General features: G+C 36.7%; 1 protein-coding gene across 2 annotated transcripts in view; it reads right to left on the bottom strand.

Annotated features, from left to right (window-relative positions):
• Positions 1-17,595, bottom strand: part of LOC145998721 (tRNA endonuclease ANKZF1-like) — a 75,637-nt gene that overhangs the window by 15,383 nt on the left and 42,659 nt on the right. For both annotated transcript variants that reach the window (XM_083135232.1, XM_083135231.1), the window contains exons 6-8: positions 11,097-11,251; positions 6,093-6,315; positions 2,437-2,988 (exon numbers count right to left, since the gene is read on the bottom strand). In XM_083135232.1, the coding sequence (XP_082991358.1) occupies positions 2,437-2,988; positions 6,093-6,315; positions 11,097-11,251 (930 nt within the window). The remainder of the gene's footprint in view (positions 1-2,436; positions 2,989-6,092; positions 6,316-11,096; positions 11,252-17,595) is intronic.

Here is a 17,595-nt window from a genome sequence, read left to right as displayed (position 1 = left end):
ACCTGAACTTCAGCTTGGAAGAACTGGGTTCCAAGGGAAGGGTGTACAGATGAAAATATACATCGCAGTGTATGTCTTGGCAATCTGGCATAACGTACTTGTGTAAATAAGCAGCAGATTTACATCGCATATTTGCACGTTAGTATTTGGGCCACTTTACGGTATAACATATATTTATTTTTCTTATCTTACATTGCTTTTCTACTTCTTCAGGCAAATCATGATGATGACAACAAATGATAATTAGATGAAAATGGTGAAGGTACGTTCACATTCATGCCCAGTCTGGAACTTTAACCCAGAACCTTGATGGTGAGATCCTGAGCCAAGCAATCAATGCTCTCAGTCAATGTGGCAGGTATAGTGTAAGGTAGGTAGGGGTATGTCTTTGTATGTTTATTTTAACACTAGAACTACAGCCAAATTTACTTTCATAGATTTATGGCAAACAAGCAGAGTCTTTGACTGCCATGCAATTTAAATCAAAAAATAATATTGTTAGCCTCAGAAGAATTTACTTATTTTCACATTTTGATTCTTTTATGTGATGTGATGACACATGTGTGCTTATTTTCTACACATACTTGAAACACAGAACCTTTTCAACATTGGTACAATATCTATATACCACATTTTCAAAATCCACCTACTTCGTTGAAGTTTAATTCTTATTGTGTACATCTACCTGATATCATGTTTTCCTGTAGCATTGCTATATACAGTTATCTTCATATCATATAATAATGCAAAGGTATTAGCTTCCACACACACATTTGAAACAGAGAGAATTTTCTTCCCCACACAACTTTTCTGCAGGTTGAAGCCTTTTCTTATTACATCAACCTAGTCGAATTGCCTCCTCTTTCTTGCCATAAAAAACGATGCTGTCATAGTTGCAGTGTTGATGAGTTCAAGACAGAGCCACATGTTTATGGTGAATAAAATATCAATACTTTGGTACAAAAACTAAGCACATTTTGGGATCAAAAACAGTATATAAAATAGAATTTCGGTGTTAAAATGGCAAATAATACCCTAAATTTCATTTTAAAACTACACTTATTACACAAAACAAACATTTCCCTTCTAATACCACATGTAAAGGGTCTACCAATTTGAAAGTCAGAACTTTGAAAGAGTTATGGCAACACCAACTGGAATGACGAGATGGAACTGTGACATCTGTGTGCAGTAGGCTGTGGCAAGTTATCATGGAGAGATACACAATGGAACAACGCATAGAAATTATTCGAATTTATTATCAAAATTCGTGTTCAGTTCGACAGACATTTTGTGAATTTATGGTCAACATAATCGACTGACAGAACAAACAAAACTGTAGGATTTGAGCAGATGAAAATCCGCAAGTGATTCTGGACGTACCCCTTCTTCCTAAGAAAGTGACTCTGTGGTGTGATTTTTGGGCCAATGGCATGATCGGGCCTTATTTTTTTGAGGACCAATATGGAAATCATGTGACTGTCAATGGGGAGCGATACAGAAATATGGTGGTGCAGTTTTTGTGGCCTAAACTGGCAAATCTTAACATCAACAATGTATTTTTCCAACAGGACGGTACAACTTGCCACACAGCTCGCCAAACAATGGAATGATTGCGGGAAAAGTTCCCCGGATGAGTTCTGTTCAGAAAGGGTGATGTGAACTGGCCACCAAGATCATGTGGCCTAACCCCCCTGGATTATTTTCTATGCGGTTATGTCAAATATAAGGTCTATGAGACTAAGCCACCCACAGTTCGTGACCTGAAACAGAACATCGAACAAACCATTGAGGCTATACCGCTCAATATGTGTGCAGACGTGCTGGAAAATTGGACATTCAGAATCCATTCCACCAATCAAAGCAGACGAGGACATTTGAACGACATATTGTTCAAAACATAATGTCATTGTTTGCTCTTCAAAATAAAATAAACAAATATATATCATTATCACTTGTGGTTTTCAATCTATCTAATTTTAAAGATCTGATGTTCAAATTGGTAGACCCTATAGTTATCAAAGAATTAAGTGTATTCCTGCATAAAGGAGTCTATTTTTGCTTCTCAAATATTTAAAGCAGAATTAATCAACTTTCCAGGAATTGCATAACTTGCACGATAATTCAGACTTCAGAACATGTCACGTCAGTAAATAGACTAAGTTTCATGTTTAAGAATATATTTCACATTTTGCAGTTCGTTTCGTGACAAAACATGGTTGCAAAATGTATGTCACACCTTTCAGAAACATGGAAAATGAACATTACAGCATGTTATGTCACATGTTTTCGTTGAAAACTAAATATGCATGCCACTAGACCAAGAATAGGCAATAAATCAATGAGGGAACAAACATTTGAACCAGAACTAGGATTATTATTTTTTTCTTTCAAATATTCGAAGTGTAAATCTTAAGTAAGTTATTTCACACATACCTTCACTCAAGGGCTGCTTTGTTTCTCTTTTATTCTTCTTATGTTCCTTCTTCTTCATTCCATGTCTCACTCTCTCTTTTATTGTTCTTGGAATGGTGTCTTCAAATTCACACAAGTCATCACAAAAATTTATCACAGAAATGCCCTCGACCATTGGACTAACATCCATACCATTAATGCTATGTGTATTAACCTTCTCAAAAATTTTCACCAACACTTCATCTTCTCCTTCACTTGAATCGGTACTAGAACTTCGAGCAAGTTCCCTCACTATGCCAGGTAAAAGACGATTCGGTGACGGCCGAGGTTTTGCACGATCCATTTTTCTCGGGTTGGATTTCCTAGGGCTTCTGCCAACATTATCATCTGAGGACATGTTAGCTGAAAGGGTTGAATTTTCACAGCTTGGTAGCACAAAAGCATCAACCAATTTAATCCCTTCTTCGTCTTTTCGATCAGATCCCGCAACTGCTTCATTGCTTGTTGGTGGTTTGCTCTTCTTGTGGTGTGGCCTTGGTGGTGGAAAGGTACTTCTGAAACGTTCAGCAGAACCTGAAAATAATGCAACATCAAGCATTCTTCGTTCAAAAATTATATAAGCACACAAATTAGTTATTTGACAAGGTTGCTAAAACAAAAGTTATATCACAAACTGTTTGTCAAAGCAAATAATAATAAACTCTGAAGAAAAATTAACCTGGAAAATTGAAATTTTCAGGTCAACCTTGATTTTTCCTCAGGGTTATGAGCACAATCTGAATTAGATTGGTTTAAAATAAGCTACAAGGTATAAAAAAATTGATTCAAGACCATATTGGTAGAATGACCAGCCATTACCAGCACAGTACAATGTGATATGGATCAAGCTTTTACACCATTTAGCTGTTTTTATTAGGAGTGTGTGGGAAGGAAATTTTTTGGTTGGGATGGCAAAAAAAATCACCATTTTCTGACCAGTGTTGAATCCACTTTCCTCCATATCATAGGCAACGAATTATTGCATAATACAAATAAAAACAAGTCATATTTTTAAATTGCCCCATATCTCTAATACGAAGTCAAATTAAGTGTAAATTTTAAGAAGACTGCACAAGCACGTTACTACTATTACTGACTAACCATTAAAATAGCTGCTCTACACGTGTCCGTTGTTGAGTTTCAATGAAATAGAATTTTATTATGTATTACCAGAGGCATGGAAATTTAGTTTTTGACGAAAACACAAAATATGAAATAACATGATGTAATGTTCATTTTTCATGTTTCTGAAAAGTGTGAGGTGCATTTTTCTACACTGTTTTGTCACGAAATAATGCAAAATTAACTGCAATATGCAAAATATACTCTTAAACACGAAATTTACCGTTTATATACCGACGCGACACTTTCTGAAGTCTGAAGTATCCTGTGAGTTATGCAATTCATGGAAATTTGATTAATTCTGCTGTAAATATTTGAGAAGCAAAAATAGACCCCTTTACACAGGAATAAACTTAATACTCTGGTAACTACATAAATGTGCTATTAGAAGGGATAAGTTTATTTTGTGTAATAAGTGGTTTTAAATCAAATTTAGGATTATATTCGCAATTTTAAAACAAAAATGTCATTTTATATAGCACTTTTGATGTGATTATTCACCGCTATAACACCGAAATTTTATTTTATTTACTGCTTTTGAACCTGAAATCAACTCTGTTTTTGTACTGAAATTTTGCTTTTTTATTTACTAAAAATATGTGCCTCTATGTTTTACTAGTTAGCAGTTATCAAAATGTATGATAATTTAAATTTGTTCATTATTTTGACATTTAATTATAAAGAGGACAAACATTGCTTATTATTAAAAAAAAAAACAGCAAAAATATGTTCTACATTAAATTAAAGTGAATGAAAGAAGCCAAAATGAACATGGTTGTCAAATTTCTTAGTTATTGTCTAAATGCTCTACAAGGTTATTGGAATTTTTTGGGGAGGGACTCTTCAAGACTCCTGAGATCTCTGCCTGTGTATGGGACCAGTGGCCACCCACCATCGTGAGGAATTTGGGGAGCTACGAATGAGTAGCGTAACCCAGTCATGGAAACCTACTGGGGATTCGTAGTGCTGACCACACGTTACCCTGTTAACTGGTTGTATGATATCCCACCTCAACAGGTGGGAGTGAGGCCGGTAATCTGTAGGTAGGCCTTGCCCTCACGGGCTGTTGCACCATGGGTTATAATCCTTTCATTCAGTCTCGCTCATAACATTTCCAACCTGAGGAAGGATCTAAATTCGTCTGATAATTTAGAAAACAAAACACACACACACGAAAAAAGGAATGTGTTGTGACTACTATCTTGATGAATTTAATGATGTTGACAAGATTTCTAACTGTATATGAAAAAAAAAAGAAAAAAAAAACAACAAAAAAAACACACAAGCAATAAAGTCAAGAGCCAAAAATAGCTGCACCAACATTAGCCCTAAGTTAATTAAGAAGATTGCTTGAAGGCAAAGCATGCATGAAAGAAAAAAATATTAATTATTATTCATTAAAGATGCATTTGATGCATATAAATGCACTTCTTCAGCATTCACCTATCCCCATGTAAACTGTGGACTCATGTGCAAGCATGTATCTCTAACTACAGTTTGGGAGGGATCCAAACCAAGTGAAGAAGATGATGAAGATGTCATTGTCGTAGTCGTCTACTATTCAGTATCTTCATAGAACATTTGCAATTGTACATCAAATTGGTGGAATATCAGTTATCGGAAATTGTAAATTTTGTAAGTTCGAGGGTGAATCAAATATAAACGAGAATGTCTTTCACATGGCTAGGGAGTGTGGTACAGCCCTGTGGCCTTGAGGTGGTGATGGTGTCTGTTCCCTCCTTGGAGTCCTTGCAAACTCTTAACATCAGTCAGTAGCATGATGAGTGAACAAAAGGTACACCCATCCATTGCGCAATGCATCATCAAATTTCTTACAAAAGAAGGGGTAAAACTGGCTAAAATTTTGACAAGACTTGGAGCTCAGTTTTGGAAGTCCACCCTTTCAAAGACTAATGTTTATTAATGGCACAACATTTTTTGGGGAGGACAAGAAACTGTGGAAAATTAAAGACGTCAACGGCGGCCAAGAACACGCATCACTCAGGAAAACATTCAGGCTGTTCAGGACCTTATTGAAGGTGACCATCGCTTAACAGTGAGTGAAATTTCTTCTGCAGTGGGCATAAGGTATGATAGTGCTCACGTGATCATTCATGACAACTTGAGCTATCAAAAATCTCTTCGAATTGTGTTCCACGCCTCCTCACTGATGAGCAGAAAAAACATGTGACAAACTGGAGGAAACTCATTCGACACCACTTGAACATCCTCCATACAGTCCAGACTTATCCCCCTGTGACTAGCATTTCTTTGGTCCAGCATGATGCTGGAGTTGAGAAGTTCGTGTGCAACTGGCTGTGTGCTGGCAAAAGTGCATTACAGTTGCAGGGAGCTATGTAGAAAAGTAATGTATTTGTTTTGTATTTTGTTTCAATAATTTATGAAAAATAAATTCACATTTATATTTGACTCAACCTCATACTTTATCATAAGAAATGTCATATTGGTTCATGTTTAAATATAATGAATATATAATATAAAACTCTAGAGCATACCATGCACTTCCACAGTAGTTAGAACATCATGCACTCTTTGAACTTCACTGAAGGTGGCTCTTCTTGTAGGAAATGGCACACTTCGCAAACGAGCATCTGTTTTCTTTAGAAGAGGATTCTTCCCTCCAAACAGGGTCTTCTTGTTGTTACCCACAGCTCGGTAGAAAATTATGTCACTTTTCTCCAGATAATCTGACCAGTTCTCCATTATTTCCTGCACATGCTGCAAGTAATAATTTTAAAAAATCATTACTACATCATCTCTTAAAATTCATATTTGCAAATGGTGACACGAATGTAATTCATAATCAAGGCTCGATCAATCAATATGTATGTATTTTAAGCTGTAATTACACCGTATTTCTTCAAATCTAAGGTGCACCCTTCTTTCGGGTTTTGGATGTTGAAAATTTACGTACACCTTGGATTCAGTGGCATCTTGGATTCAATGACACATGGATAAATAGACCACAGTTTTAGTGTAACATGATGTAATGTGCTGTTATTGTTCAAATGTAAATACTAATGGAAATTGCGATCGGTAAATGTGACAATAATGTAAATGTAATAGTGTAGTATTATTCTAATAAAGTATTGGTATTATGTACATCTGTGCACCTTAAACTGGTAGTATTTTTTTAACAAAAGCTGAGGCAATATTAAAGATGCACCTTACATTCGATGGCATCTTGGACATGAAGAAATACGGTAATTAACTCTGCCATTGCCAGTCCCAAGCCAGATTCTACTTATTAAACATAAAAGCAAAAATAACAAACAATTTTTTTAGCCTACTGTTATAATTAATATTTAGGTCTAGGAATTAATTCGTGCGCCTGGACAAGAGATGGCGTAACGAGCGTATTGTCCCACAGTTCCATGTATCCACACATGCATTGAAAACTCCTGTCAGCGCGCATCATTCTTAGTATAGGGCAGTTGATTGACGCGTCAACAACAGCATTTTGTAGTCAACTGAACATGGCGCAGTTCGTGGAAGATAAAGTGTTTTTGCGGGGTGTTCTGCTTCATTACTTTAACATGCAGAAAAATGCTACCGAAAGTCATTGTATTTTGGTGGAAGTGTATGGTGACCATGCGCTAGCTGAGTGAACGTGTCAGAAGTGGTTTGCACGGTTTAGAAGTGGTGATTTCGGCCTGGAAGACCAAGAGCGACCTGGACAGCCAAAAAAATTTGAAGACGAAGAATTGAGAGCATTGCTCGATCAGGATTCGTGTCAAACGCAGGAAGAACTTGCAGAAGCATTAGGCGTTGATCAAACAACAGTTTCCAAACGCCTCAAAGCCATAGGAATGATTCAAAAGATGTCACATTGGGTTCCACATGAATTGAAAGACAGAGACGTTGAAAGACGAAAAACCATTTGCGAATTACTGACAGAAAAAGAAAGGGGTTTTTGCATCACATTGTTACTGATGACGAGAAGTGGATCCATTACGAGAACCCGAAACGAAAAAAGGCCTGGGTGAAGCCAGGTGAACCAGGTCCATCACAACCGAAATGAGATATTCACTGTGCAAAGGTTATGCTGTGCATATGGTGGGATATGAAAGGTGTGGTGTACTATGAGCTGCTGCAACCGGGTGAAACTATTAATGGAGAACGTTATCGACGACAATTAATGCGTTTGAAGCAAGCTCTGGCCAGGAAACGACCAGAATGGGAGAACAGACATGATAAACTTATTTTTCAACATGATAACGCTCGCCCACATGTCGCAAAACCGGTCAAAACCTATTTAGAAAATGTCGGATGGGAAGTTTTACCCCACCCGCCGTATTCACCAGACGTTGCTCCTTCGGACTACTACTTGTTCGATTGCATGAATAACGATTTGATTCGACAGCGGTTCACTTCTTCAGAATATATCGAAAAATGGGTCTCTGACTGGATCGCTTCAAAGGATGAGGACTTCTTTCACCACAGAATCCGTAACTTGCCTGACAGATGGGCGAAAGTGGTGGCTCGCGATGGACAAAATTTTTCTTAAGGTATTTATGTATTTTGTGTTTGAACTACAGCTTCAATGTGTGCATAACAACCGCACGAATTAATTCCTAGACCATATATATAAAAAGGAGGAGGGGGGAGGAGTAACAGCCTGTGCTTCAGCTGGATCCTGCTGATAGTACCATGTAAGGGTCCCTTCCCACGGTTATGGTGAAGTTCTCAACACCAGACAATAGACAACAAATGCTTTGGTATGGCTCGGATAGTGGAAGAGGCAACTCATAGTCCTTTGGGTTGATCAAGAAGTAACGACTGCCTTGAAAAGAAGAAGGATCTTTAAAGGCTAAGGGAAGGAAAAAAATTACAGAAAACTTACACCAAGCAGCCCATCAGCATGAAGGTTGATAAAACAAATATTTTAAATAAAAATATCAAAGAAACCACAAAAACTGTAAGCTTGAGGAAACTGTTGATGACAATTTTGGGCATGAAGCATTTATTGATTGATTTGGTGTTTTAAGTCCACTTTATGCACAGTAAGGCTAATTGGGACTGGACCTACAGTTTAAAGTGGGATCCGAACCACTATGTGCCTCCACCGGGTATCGAACCCGGGACCCCTTGATTACACGGTGATGACGCTACCACCGGGGAGGCCTACATGAAGCATTGAACACAAACTTCAAGGGTAATATTAAACCAAATGAAATATTAGAAAGAGTGGTCTAATAAATATTGTGAGGATGATAATGGAGCAATCATTGATTTCATTAAAGCACTGGATTCAGTGGATAGAAGAATATGGAAAAGGGTTGACCAAAAAGATTACAACTATTACCCAGTAGATGTGTTCTGCACAGGAATAAGATACCAGAGCCTTCCATTTGTCTGAGTGTGTAGGATAAGTCTGCCTTCTGTCTCCGTTGCTGTTGGTTTTGGTTCTAAATCAGATGATGGAGATAATACGAAGAAATACGAAAAGAGGAAACCAATGTGATATGACAAAATTGGAAGACCTTGCAGGTGATGTATGCCTACTAGATCATAGATTTACAAACATCCAGAGTAAATTACAGGACCTAGTGGATCTGCAGATAACAATAAAGAAGACAAAGGAAACTAGGAATCACAATAAGAGTGAAACTAAATTAAATATTGGAGACTAGGGCATCCAAGAAGTTTAAAAAAAATTGTCTACCTGGTAGCACTGTTTCCACAACAGAAGCGCCAGAAGACGACGTGGAAGCTAGAATAATGAAAGCAAGAAACGCCTTCTTATACAGAGATCTAAACAGATACCTAATATTCAACTCAAATGTAAAATGTATCTTACTCTATGGATGTGAAACATGGAAAGAAAGTAGAGTCATAAGAAACAAACTGTAAGTATACATAAATAGGGGTTTAAGACTCATCTTAGGATTTAGATGGCCAGTAACAAGGAGCCGTGGAGAAAAACAAATCACGGAGAAGTGCAGAAACAGGGTTGCTACGATTTTTTGATTATGAAATTCCCTGACATTTCCAGGTTTTCCAGTCCAAAAATGAAATTTTTCCAGACATGTTTACCATCATGATTTTTGCTTTTGAACCTTGTGTTTTTAAATTAAATATATAATCCATTAATTATTATGAATATTCACTTTCACAACTTTTTTTTAGCACGTTTCATTCTACACACACAAGAACACGTGAAAGAGTAAAATGTAAAAGTACATTCGGCATCAAATGTATTGGGTGCTACAATCACGTGCATCTAGCCTTCAGGCTAAGGAAACAGAGGTACATTATTTCACCATAACAGATCTCCACAATATAAAAACAACAGAAATATTTCATAAACCATGCACAATTTATCATTTTCTGGCAGATTTATAGTATCGTAGAAAATGCTGTTTTTGCTTACATTTATATGTACACAGCATCTGGAGAAATTTTTGTTACATATAGGAATTCTATAGGAAATGCCAACAAGACTAAGATCTATAAAATAATAGACGATAACCTCATCTTCATCAACCTTTCCGATAATTATGATCATATTGTCAATGTACTTTAGTTATCAATCAGAAATCTTGGACTGCAAGTTTTACTTTGATATTCTTTCTAATACTGAGTATTATAGAAGTGAAAATTTTATTACAGAAATTCGAAGGAACCATAATTTTGCACAAGACTGAGAATCATAAGAACAATAGAAACAAGTTTCTAAACTGAATCACAAGAACCGAATCCAGAAGTGGAAGTGAACTGCTTGTTCATTTTGCAACTTTTTCTCTTGCAGACTCCAAAATGCACGTACATTCCAGATGATCTGCAAAATTCCCTGACATTTCCCTGTTTTCCAGAGGCGTAGCAACCTTGAGAAAGTAATCAGATTCAGAAAATGGAAATGGATAGGGCATACACTGAAGCAAGATAACCAAAATGTTGGAAAAATTACTTTCGACTGGAACCTATATGGTACAAGGTGAAGCAGCTGTCCAGGAATAGCTGGAGAAGCATGGTGCAAAGAGATGCAGAGAGACAGGAGAAAAAGTTCGATGGAGATTAAGCAGATGGCAAAGAACAGAATCATGCTCCCAAGAGAGGTGAAAAGGACAGTAAGTGATTATAACTGAAGTCATGTATAACAGTTGACCATGTCGTAAGCCATTACATATAATTTGTAGACAAATTAAGAATTAAAATAAAATACAATAACAATTTCACTTTTAATGCAACTCAGATGTTACTAGGGATATCATCCTTGGTGCATGTACAAGTTTTCCACTGAAATGACTTTCCCAATATCCCAACCCACAGGCGTATCTGATAGAAAATTGAGTAATAATTTTCAAATGCTTAGATACGCATAAGGGAGATTTCACACCGAAGCGACATGCATTGCTTATCACTTGAGGATTTCACGAATCACTTGTTATGCCACTATTCTTGTTGATTGGTTCGTTCTCAAGTCACATGTTGCTTCTGTGTGAATTCTCCATAATACATACACAATGCCTTCATGAACCAAACACGAGTGCACATACCTGCATAAGTGATGCTTCATTATATCGTCTGAGACTTGCACCGGCAGACTTGGGATGGCTATTGGCATTCTTTCCATCACGGGAACTCTGGCTTCCACCCTGTTTGGCTCTTACTGTGTAACAATGGAATGTCTTGTGTGCCACAACTTCTTTTCCTATATACAAAACATTATGATGAATACCTTATGTAAGGGATGGGATAAATTCATCACTGGCTACTATTAATATCGCTATTTGTTGTATAGGGTGTATTTGTGAGATATCCACTACACTCTGGATTCCCAGCTCTGCTGATTCTTCTGCATGTCCATCACATCTTATTTAATACCACCAACTACACTCCAAAAACGAAACAAACCCCCTAGGTTCAGTTATATGTAAAAAGGTAACTTTTAACACCATACATAATACCTACCAAAATAACATATCCAAAATTTTTGACTTTTTCTTTACCTTTTTAAAATTTTTCTTAACCTTTATTTATACGACCTTTACTTAGGTAAAGTTGGCAAATATCAAATAAGAAAATAAATTGTCAAATTTAATGAAGAACCCCTACCAAAAGGCCAGTTAAGATGAAAACTGAAGCTGTATTTAAGAGAATACGACCTGCTATATCTATTAATGTATCCTGGACTGTATTTGGCAGACTAGCGAGGCTCTACAATCTGGACTTACAGTTGTGATTAGTCAAAGGGGCAGAAAAGTTAAATGAAATAAACTAAATCAATCAGCCATTGTGATAGCAAAAATTCTTGACCACAAGTATAATTTCTAGACTTTTTTTTTACTTTTTCTTGACTTTCATGACTGGTCGACACTTTGATAAATGAACAGGTACATTGATTCTCAGATCAAATCATAATTAGGGTTCACAACCATACTGTAAAATTCGGGAAAGTACTGTTTTTTGATAGTGTCCCACTGCTCCAACAAGAGTCCTCAAGATGGGTTTTTGTCGCATATTTTACTGTTTGAAATTGTTGAGTCAATCAGACCCCATTCTAGAAAACTCCTTTGCATAAGCTTATGCCCTCTTATGTAGTGCGGAAGCATACTGTTGTGTAACTCTGGTAACTTACCAATGAACAAATTCCACAATCAACAACTTCTAGAAAATTTGCTGATGAAGAAAATGTAATTGCTTTAACAACCTGTACGAAAATAAAATTAATATATTGTCATATTAAGATTTGAAATGGATAGGCTAAGTTAAGAGTTCCACATTTGTGCAATAATGATATGATTATTCCAAATGTATTCATATAATGCAATTAAATGTGTCTTAAATTACTATTTGAACTAATTTGTATATGACAAAATTATCAAATTGTGCAATATTTTGAATTCATATTTATAACAGTTATTTTTGATTGATAATATGAAAAAAAAAACATCTTCAATCATGTGTGTTCTTTCAGACAAGCAAGATAAGCAACATTCAAATTTATAATTAAATTTTTTGAAATTGTGTACATTTTCATTGGCATCAAGGTTTATATACAATGGTCAACTCTTTAAAATTGTTCAGTATATAATATGATGTCATTCTTGGTATTTTGTATCAACATTCGAGAAACCGTAATTGGAATCACTAGGTAATATGTGTGATTATATACATTGCAAAATAGCTGTAACAGAGCAACGAACATTCAGGCTGTTAAGCACTTAGGAAAAAAAATATACAGGGCGGGGCATGGGAACCTGACGAATTTGAAAAAGTCACTACAAAGTTAATTTTTACTGGACAATAAAAATATTTACAGAAATATATAGTGAAGATCATAGCTTATTATGATAGACATTCAAATGTTCCGTTACTAGTAGTTACCAGCAGTTTTGTTTCAGTTGGATTACCAACAGCAAGTGAACTTTGCACAGAAAATGCTTACACGGTATGAGGAGAATGAAGACATGGTGTTGTTGATGAGTGATGAAGCTCACTTCCACCTAAATGGTTCTGTAAATAAATAGAAATGTCGCTACTGGGCTGTAGAAAATCCCCGACAACTTATCAGAAGCCCATCCACAGCCCAAAAGTGACCGTGTGGTGCAGTTTAGGTAACAATGACATCATAGGTCCTTATTTCTTTGAGGAAAAAGGTGTTACTGTAACTCTCAACGCTGATCGTTACACGCAGATGTTAAACACCTTTTTGGTACCTGAATTACGGAGGAGGAGGATTACTCCTCGAGCAGTGTGGTTTCAGCAAGATGGTGTCATGGCTCTCACATCCAGAGCCTCAATGAGTGCTCTTCGAGCTCTGTTCCCGAACTGCGTCATTTCCAGATTTAGTGATGTTCCATGGCTCCCTCGATCCCTGCACTTGTCCATGTGTGATTTTTTTATGGGGGTACCTGAAGTCACACGTCTACGAGAGTGGGGCACGCACACTAGATCAAGTGAAGGAGGCTATTGTTGAGACCATCGGCCAAATCGACAGAGATGTGCTGGAGAAGATGGAGGCCAATTTCCATGATCGCCTTCAAAGTTGCATCCGCAAAAATGGACGCCATTTGTCCAATGTAAATTTCCACACATGAATAGCATAAAATGCTTTGATCTTCACTATATATTTCGGTTAATAATTTTTTCTTCCAGCAAAAATTAACTTTGTAGTGACTTTTTCAAATTCGTCGGGTTCCCATGCACCACCCTTTATAAAAAACAATTGAAGATGACACATGCTAAAAATCTTTCTTGAACTAGTTTCTCTGATACTAGTTGTCTGGGTCATGGAAAAGATCCCAGGATGGGATAAGGATAAGTACAAATATAGCAATTTGTGATGGATTCGTATTTGTACGATCATTGATATTTTGAAAAGATTATACTTTGCAAGTTGATCTTAAATAGTTTGTTTAAACTATATAGAGACATTTTGCTCATAACAGAATCCTTAAAAAAGATTTGGAACTTGTGAAAAGTGGCAAGTTTTATTTGAAGCAGAGAATTGTTATCTGCTTTCATCTGTATTATCAAGCTAGCATACGAATAATGCAATACCTCAAATGGATGTTTTGAGGAATAACACAAAGTGACAGAAATATGTGGAGTTTTAAAATTAAAGAATGGAAGCCATCTTGTAGAAAACCTGGATGAAGAAATTGATATACTGAGTATACTTAAGTTAGATATGATGCATGCTAAAATATAAGAAAAAGACTTACTCTTCTTCAAGAGTGAATTTCAAAGAAACATTTTCTTTATTTATATTACATTTATATGTTATAAATGGTCGTGACAACCAATGCATAATTTGATGTTGTTGAATTTTTTCTTCTTTTTATCAATATATTTAGTAGGGATGGGACCAATTAATCAGTACTCTATCGTTATCAGCTGATATAAGCATATCGGTGTTTCGGTTTATCGGTAAAATTACCGATTATTTTACCGATCCGATATATCAATTAGTATCTGATAATTTAGTGGAAAATTCTGCCATTTTGTTGTAATTTTTACGGATAATCTCCCTGCCCTACTTTCAAAAAAAGTAAATGTCTAAATATGCAATTTCTTTTTCACTGCAGTCACCTTGAAAGACACATTTATTAAAGAGGTCAATGAACCTTTCAGGTTCTTCAAGGAACATTTCTAATTTTATATTGGATCGGTAGAATATCGGTTATTACCCTAATATTTAGCATAAAAATACTTATAATTGTTCCAGCATAAATGCTATTCAATAGCAAAGGTAAGCTGGTATTCCTTTTTACCATATATATATCCGTAGCTTCCTACTGTGTTACACATTAATTTGAATTCTGATTGGTTAATATTACACACCAGATAGGTTACATATGTAAAATAATATGCCAGTCAGGACTTCAGAATTAACCGAAGGCATTTACCAAGGTGATTAGTGAGATAGATTAATAGACCACGTTGTCTTCTCTATATTTATTTTCACTGCTACTTCATTTTTATCGTAAAACCTGACAACATGTTAATTCTTTTAGATAGCTATTCTAAGTGATTAAAAATGGGTAAGATCTGTTATTGTGTTTGCTGTGAAATTCATTAATTCAAATTGAAGTTCCAAAAAGAAAGATCTTTTTTCCCCCAATACTTGGGACCATAATTATGATAATTCATTGCTGAATTTGTTGTCACAACTCAAAATATGGAAATGAAAGTACGGTTTTTGACTGGATTTATTGTAACATTGGTTGTTCCTTTCATAACATTGTACAATTTTTCTATCGTAAAAATTGCCACAGAACATAAAAATGACTCCAAAAAAATGGACATGAAACACCAAAAAGAGCACCTGGCTGTATGTAACTTGGCACACTAACTTCCAAGATATGTTGCTACTCTCATCTACTGTTGCATAGCAGTACCACAACTGATGTCCAGATAGCACCTCATATAGGTAATGTAGCCCAAATTTAAAATGTACAAATCTATCTCTCATGCAATTAAAATAAAATAAGTAAATACGGAGAAACTAGGACTCGCTTTATCCACAAAACTGTTTCTTCTTCTTTGTTCTACTAATTTCAGTGGCTACTGCCACCGTCCTCGTTGGAACTTGTTGTTCTATTGCTTGTAGTTCTCCGGCCGCCACTAGGTGTGCTGTTATTAACTGTACGTCGGCTATTTCCCGGCATACTGTTGTAGTAGGAGAATCCATGTGTGGTGTGCCTGTCCGCTATCGATGTTTAGTTCATGTGGGAAGAGCATTATGGCATGTGTTTCTTTGATTTTGGTGTCTGCAAGTGTCTGGGTGGTGTGCTTGACTTCTGCCTTTTTGAATGTTATGGCTATTGTATTTGATGTGTTTAGAAAGGCCAGTAGTGGGTTGGGCTTTTTTTTGCATCTGTTAGGTGTTGTTGGATTCTTTCAATGACAGATGTGATGGACCTGCTGATGTAATGTGCCTTGTACTCGCACTCTGCATCGTATACACCTGGGTTATCAAGTGTTTATTTAGTTTATCAGCTATTTTGGCACTGGGTTTGTGCGCTACTTTGATCTTAGGGGATGCGGTTGGATGTGGTGGGATGGTAGGGGAAGGCAAACCACTTATATTTGCCGTTGGAGGTTGATTGTGGCTGAGTAGGGTGCCTGACCTGTATTTCCACTTTGCTGCACCAAGTGGAAAGTTGTGCTTCTGTGTATCCATGTTTCAGGGCTATTTCAGTGATGGTGGCTATCTCTTCTTGTAGATCTTCTTCTCTGCAACAGTAGGAGAAGGCTCTTCGATAAAAGTTCAGCCACACATTAGCTTTGGGGGGGGGGGGGGGGGTTGGTTGGAAAGAGCGTGTATGTACTGGTTGCCTGCATCTGGTTTTCTGTAGACAGTGGTTATGAATTTGTTAAGTGTGCGCCTGATGGTGATGTCCAGGAAGTTGATCTTGCCATGTTTCTCTTGTTCTACAGTGAAGTTGAGCCTGGGATGGATGCTATTTAGTTTTATTCACTAGAAGGTTGAGCTCTTCTGCCTTTTTGTGTATGACTATTGTGTCATCTGCGTACCTTCCATATCGGATATATTGCAGTTCTGGAGTATGGAGTATCTCTTTTTCAGCCAAGTGCATGACTATGTTGGCTAAAGGAGATGAGAACGGATTGCCCATAGCAAGGTCCTTGGACTGTTTGTAGAAGTTATATTCAAACTGAAAACGGTTGTGTTTTAAACAAACTTCCAGCAGCCTGGTTGTTTCAGTGCAAGTTAAAACTTTTAAAAAAGAAAAGATGCCCTCTTATCACACTATTCCTATGTGGTCTGCGTGTGCTTTCCCTATACGATAGCACCGGTTTTTTGGTGGAAGGTTTTATAGTGATTATTTTCACATGGGTTTAGCAAAGGTTTTAGTGCTTTCCAAATATTTTACCTTTACCATATTGTACCAATTCCTTTTCCTGACGAGTGTATGAATTGACGAGGCTATGGCAATTATCGGATAGCTGAAATATAGGACCTGAAGAAAGGAACAGTGGTTCCCGAAACGTTGTCAGTGTACAAAATAGATACTCATTTTACGTAAGTAATAAATAATTTTGTATTTTTAATTTTTATAAATATGAAAGAATATATATAAAAGTGAGTAAGTTGCACAAACCTGAAGTATGAAGACGTCATTAGATTTTTAGCATCGGCACTGTTGCGGAACACACATGTGAGTTTGTGGTGGAACCGAGAAATTTGTTTTTAAGCCAGTATGTTAGGTGCACTGTAGGGTGATTGAAGACAGCTAAGGTGTCTGGGGATTCCTGGTTTGTCCTCTTGGGAACACATAGCAGGCGAAGGGTAGGGGTTGAGAAGGAATTTGTGGTCTTGTTCACCAAGTATAAGACTAGATTTCACTGCATTTAACAACAGTGCACCTAGTGGCGGCTGGAGAACTATGAACAATAGAAGCACACCAAGCAACAGTACAACAAGTTCCAACGAGGATGGTGGCAGTGGCCACTGAAATAGAGAAATAGAACAAAGAAGAAAAAAACAGTTTCGCAGATAACGTGAGTACCAGTTTCTCCGTATTTATC

This window comes from Lepisma saccharinum, chromosome 14, assembly GCF_977018435.1.
Source record: "Lepisma saccharinum chromosome 14, izLepSacc3.1, whole genome shotgun sequence".
In the NCBI taxonomy this organism is placed as follows: Eukaryota; Metazoa; Arthropoda; class Insecta; order Zygentoma; family Lepismatidae; genus Lepisma; species Lepisma saccharinum.
The sequence above is the reverse complement of the archived record's forward strand: the minus strand, read 5'-3'. Positions and strand labels throughout refer to the sequence as shown.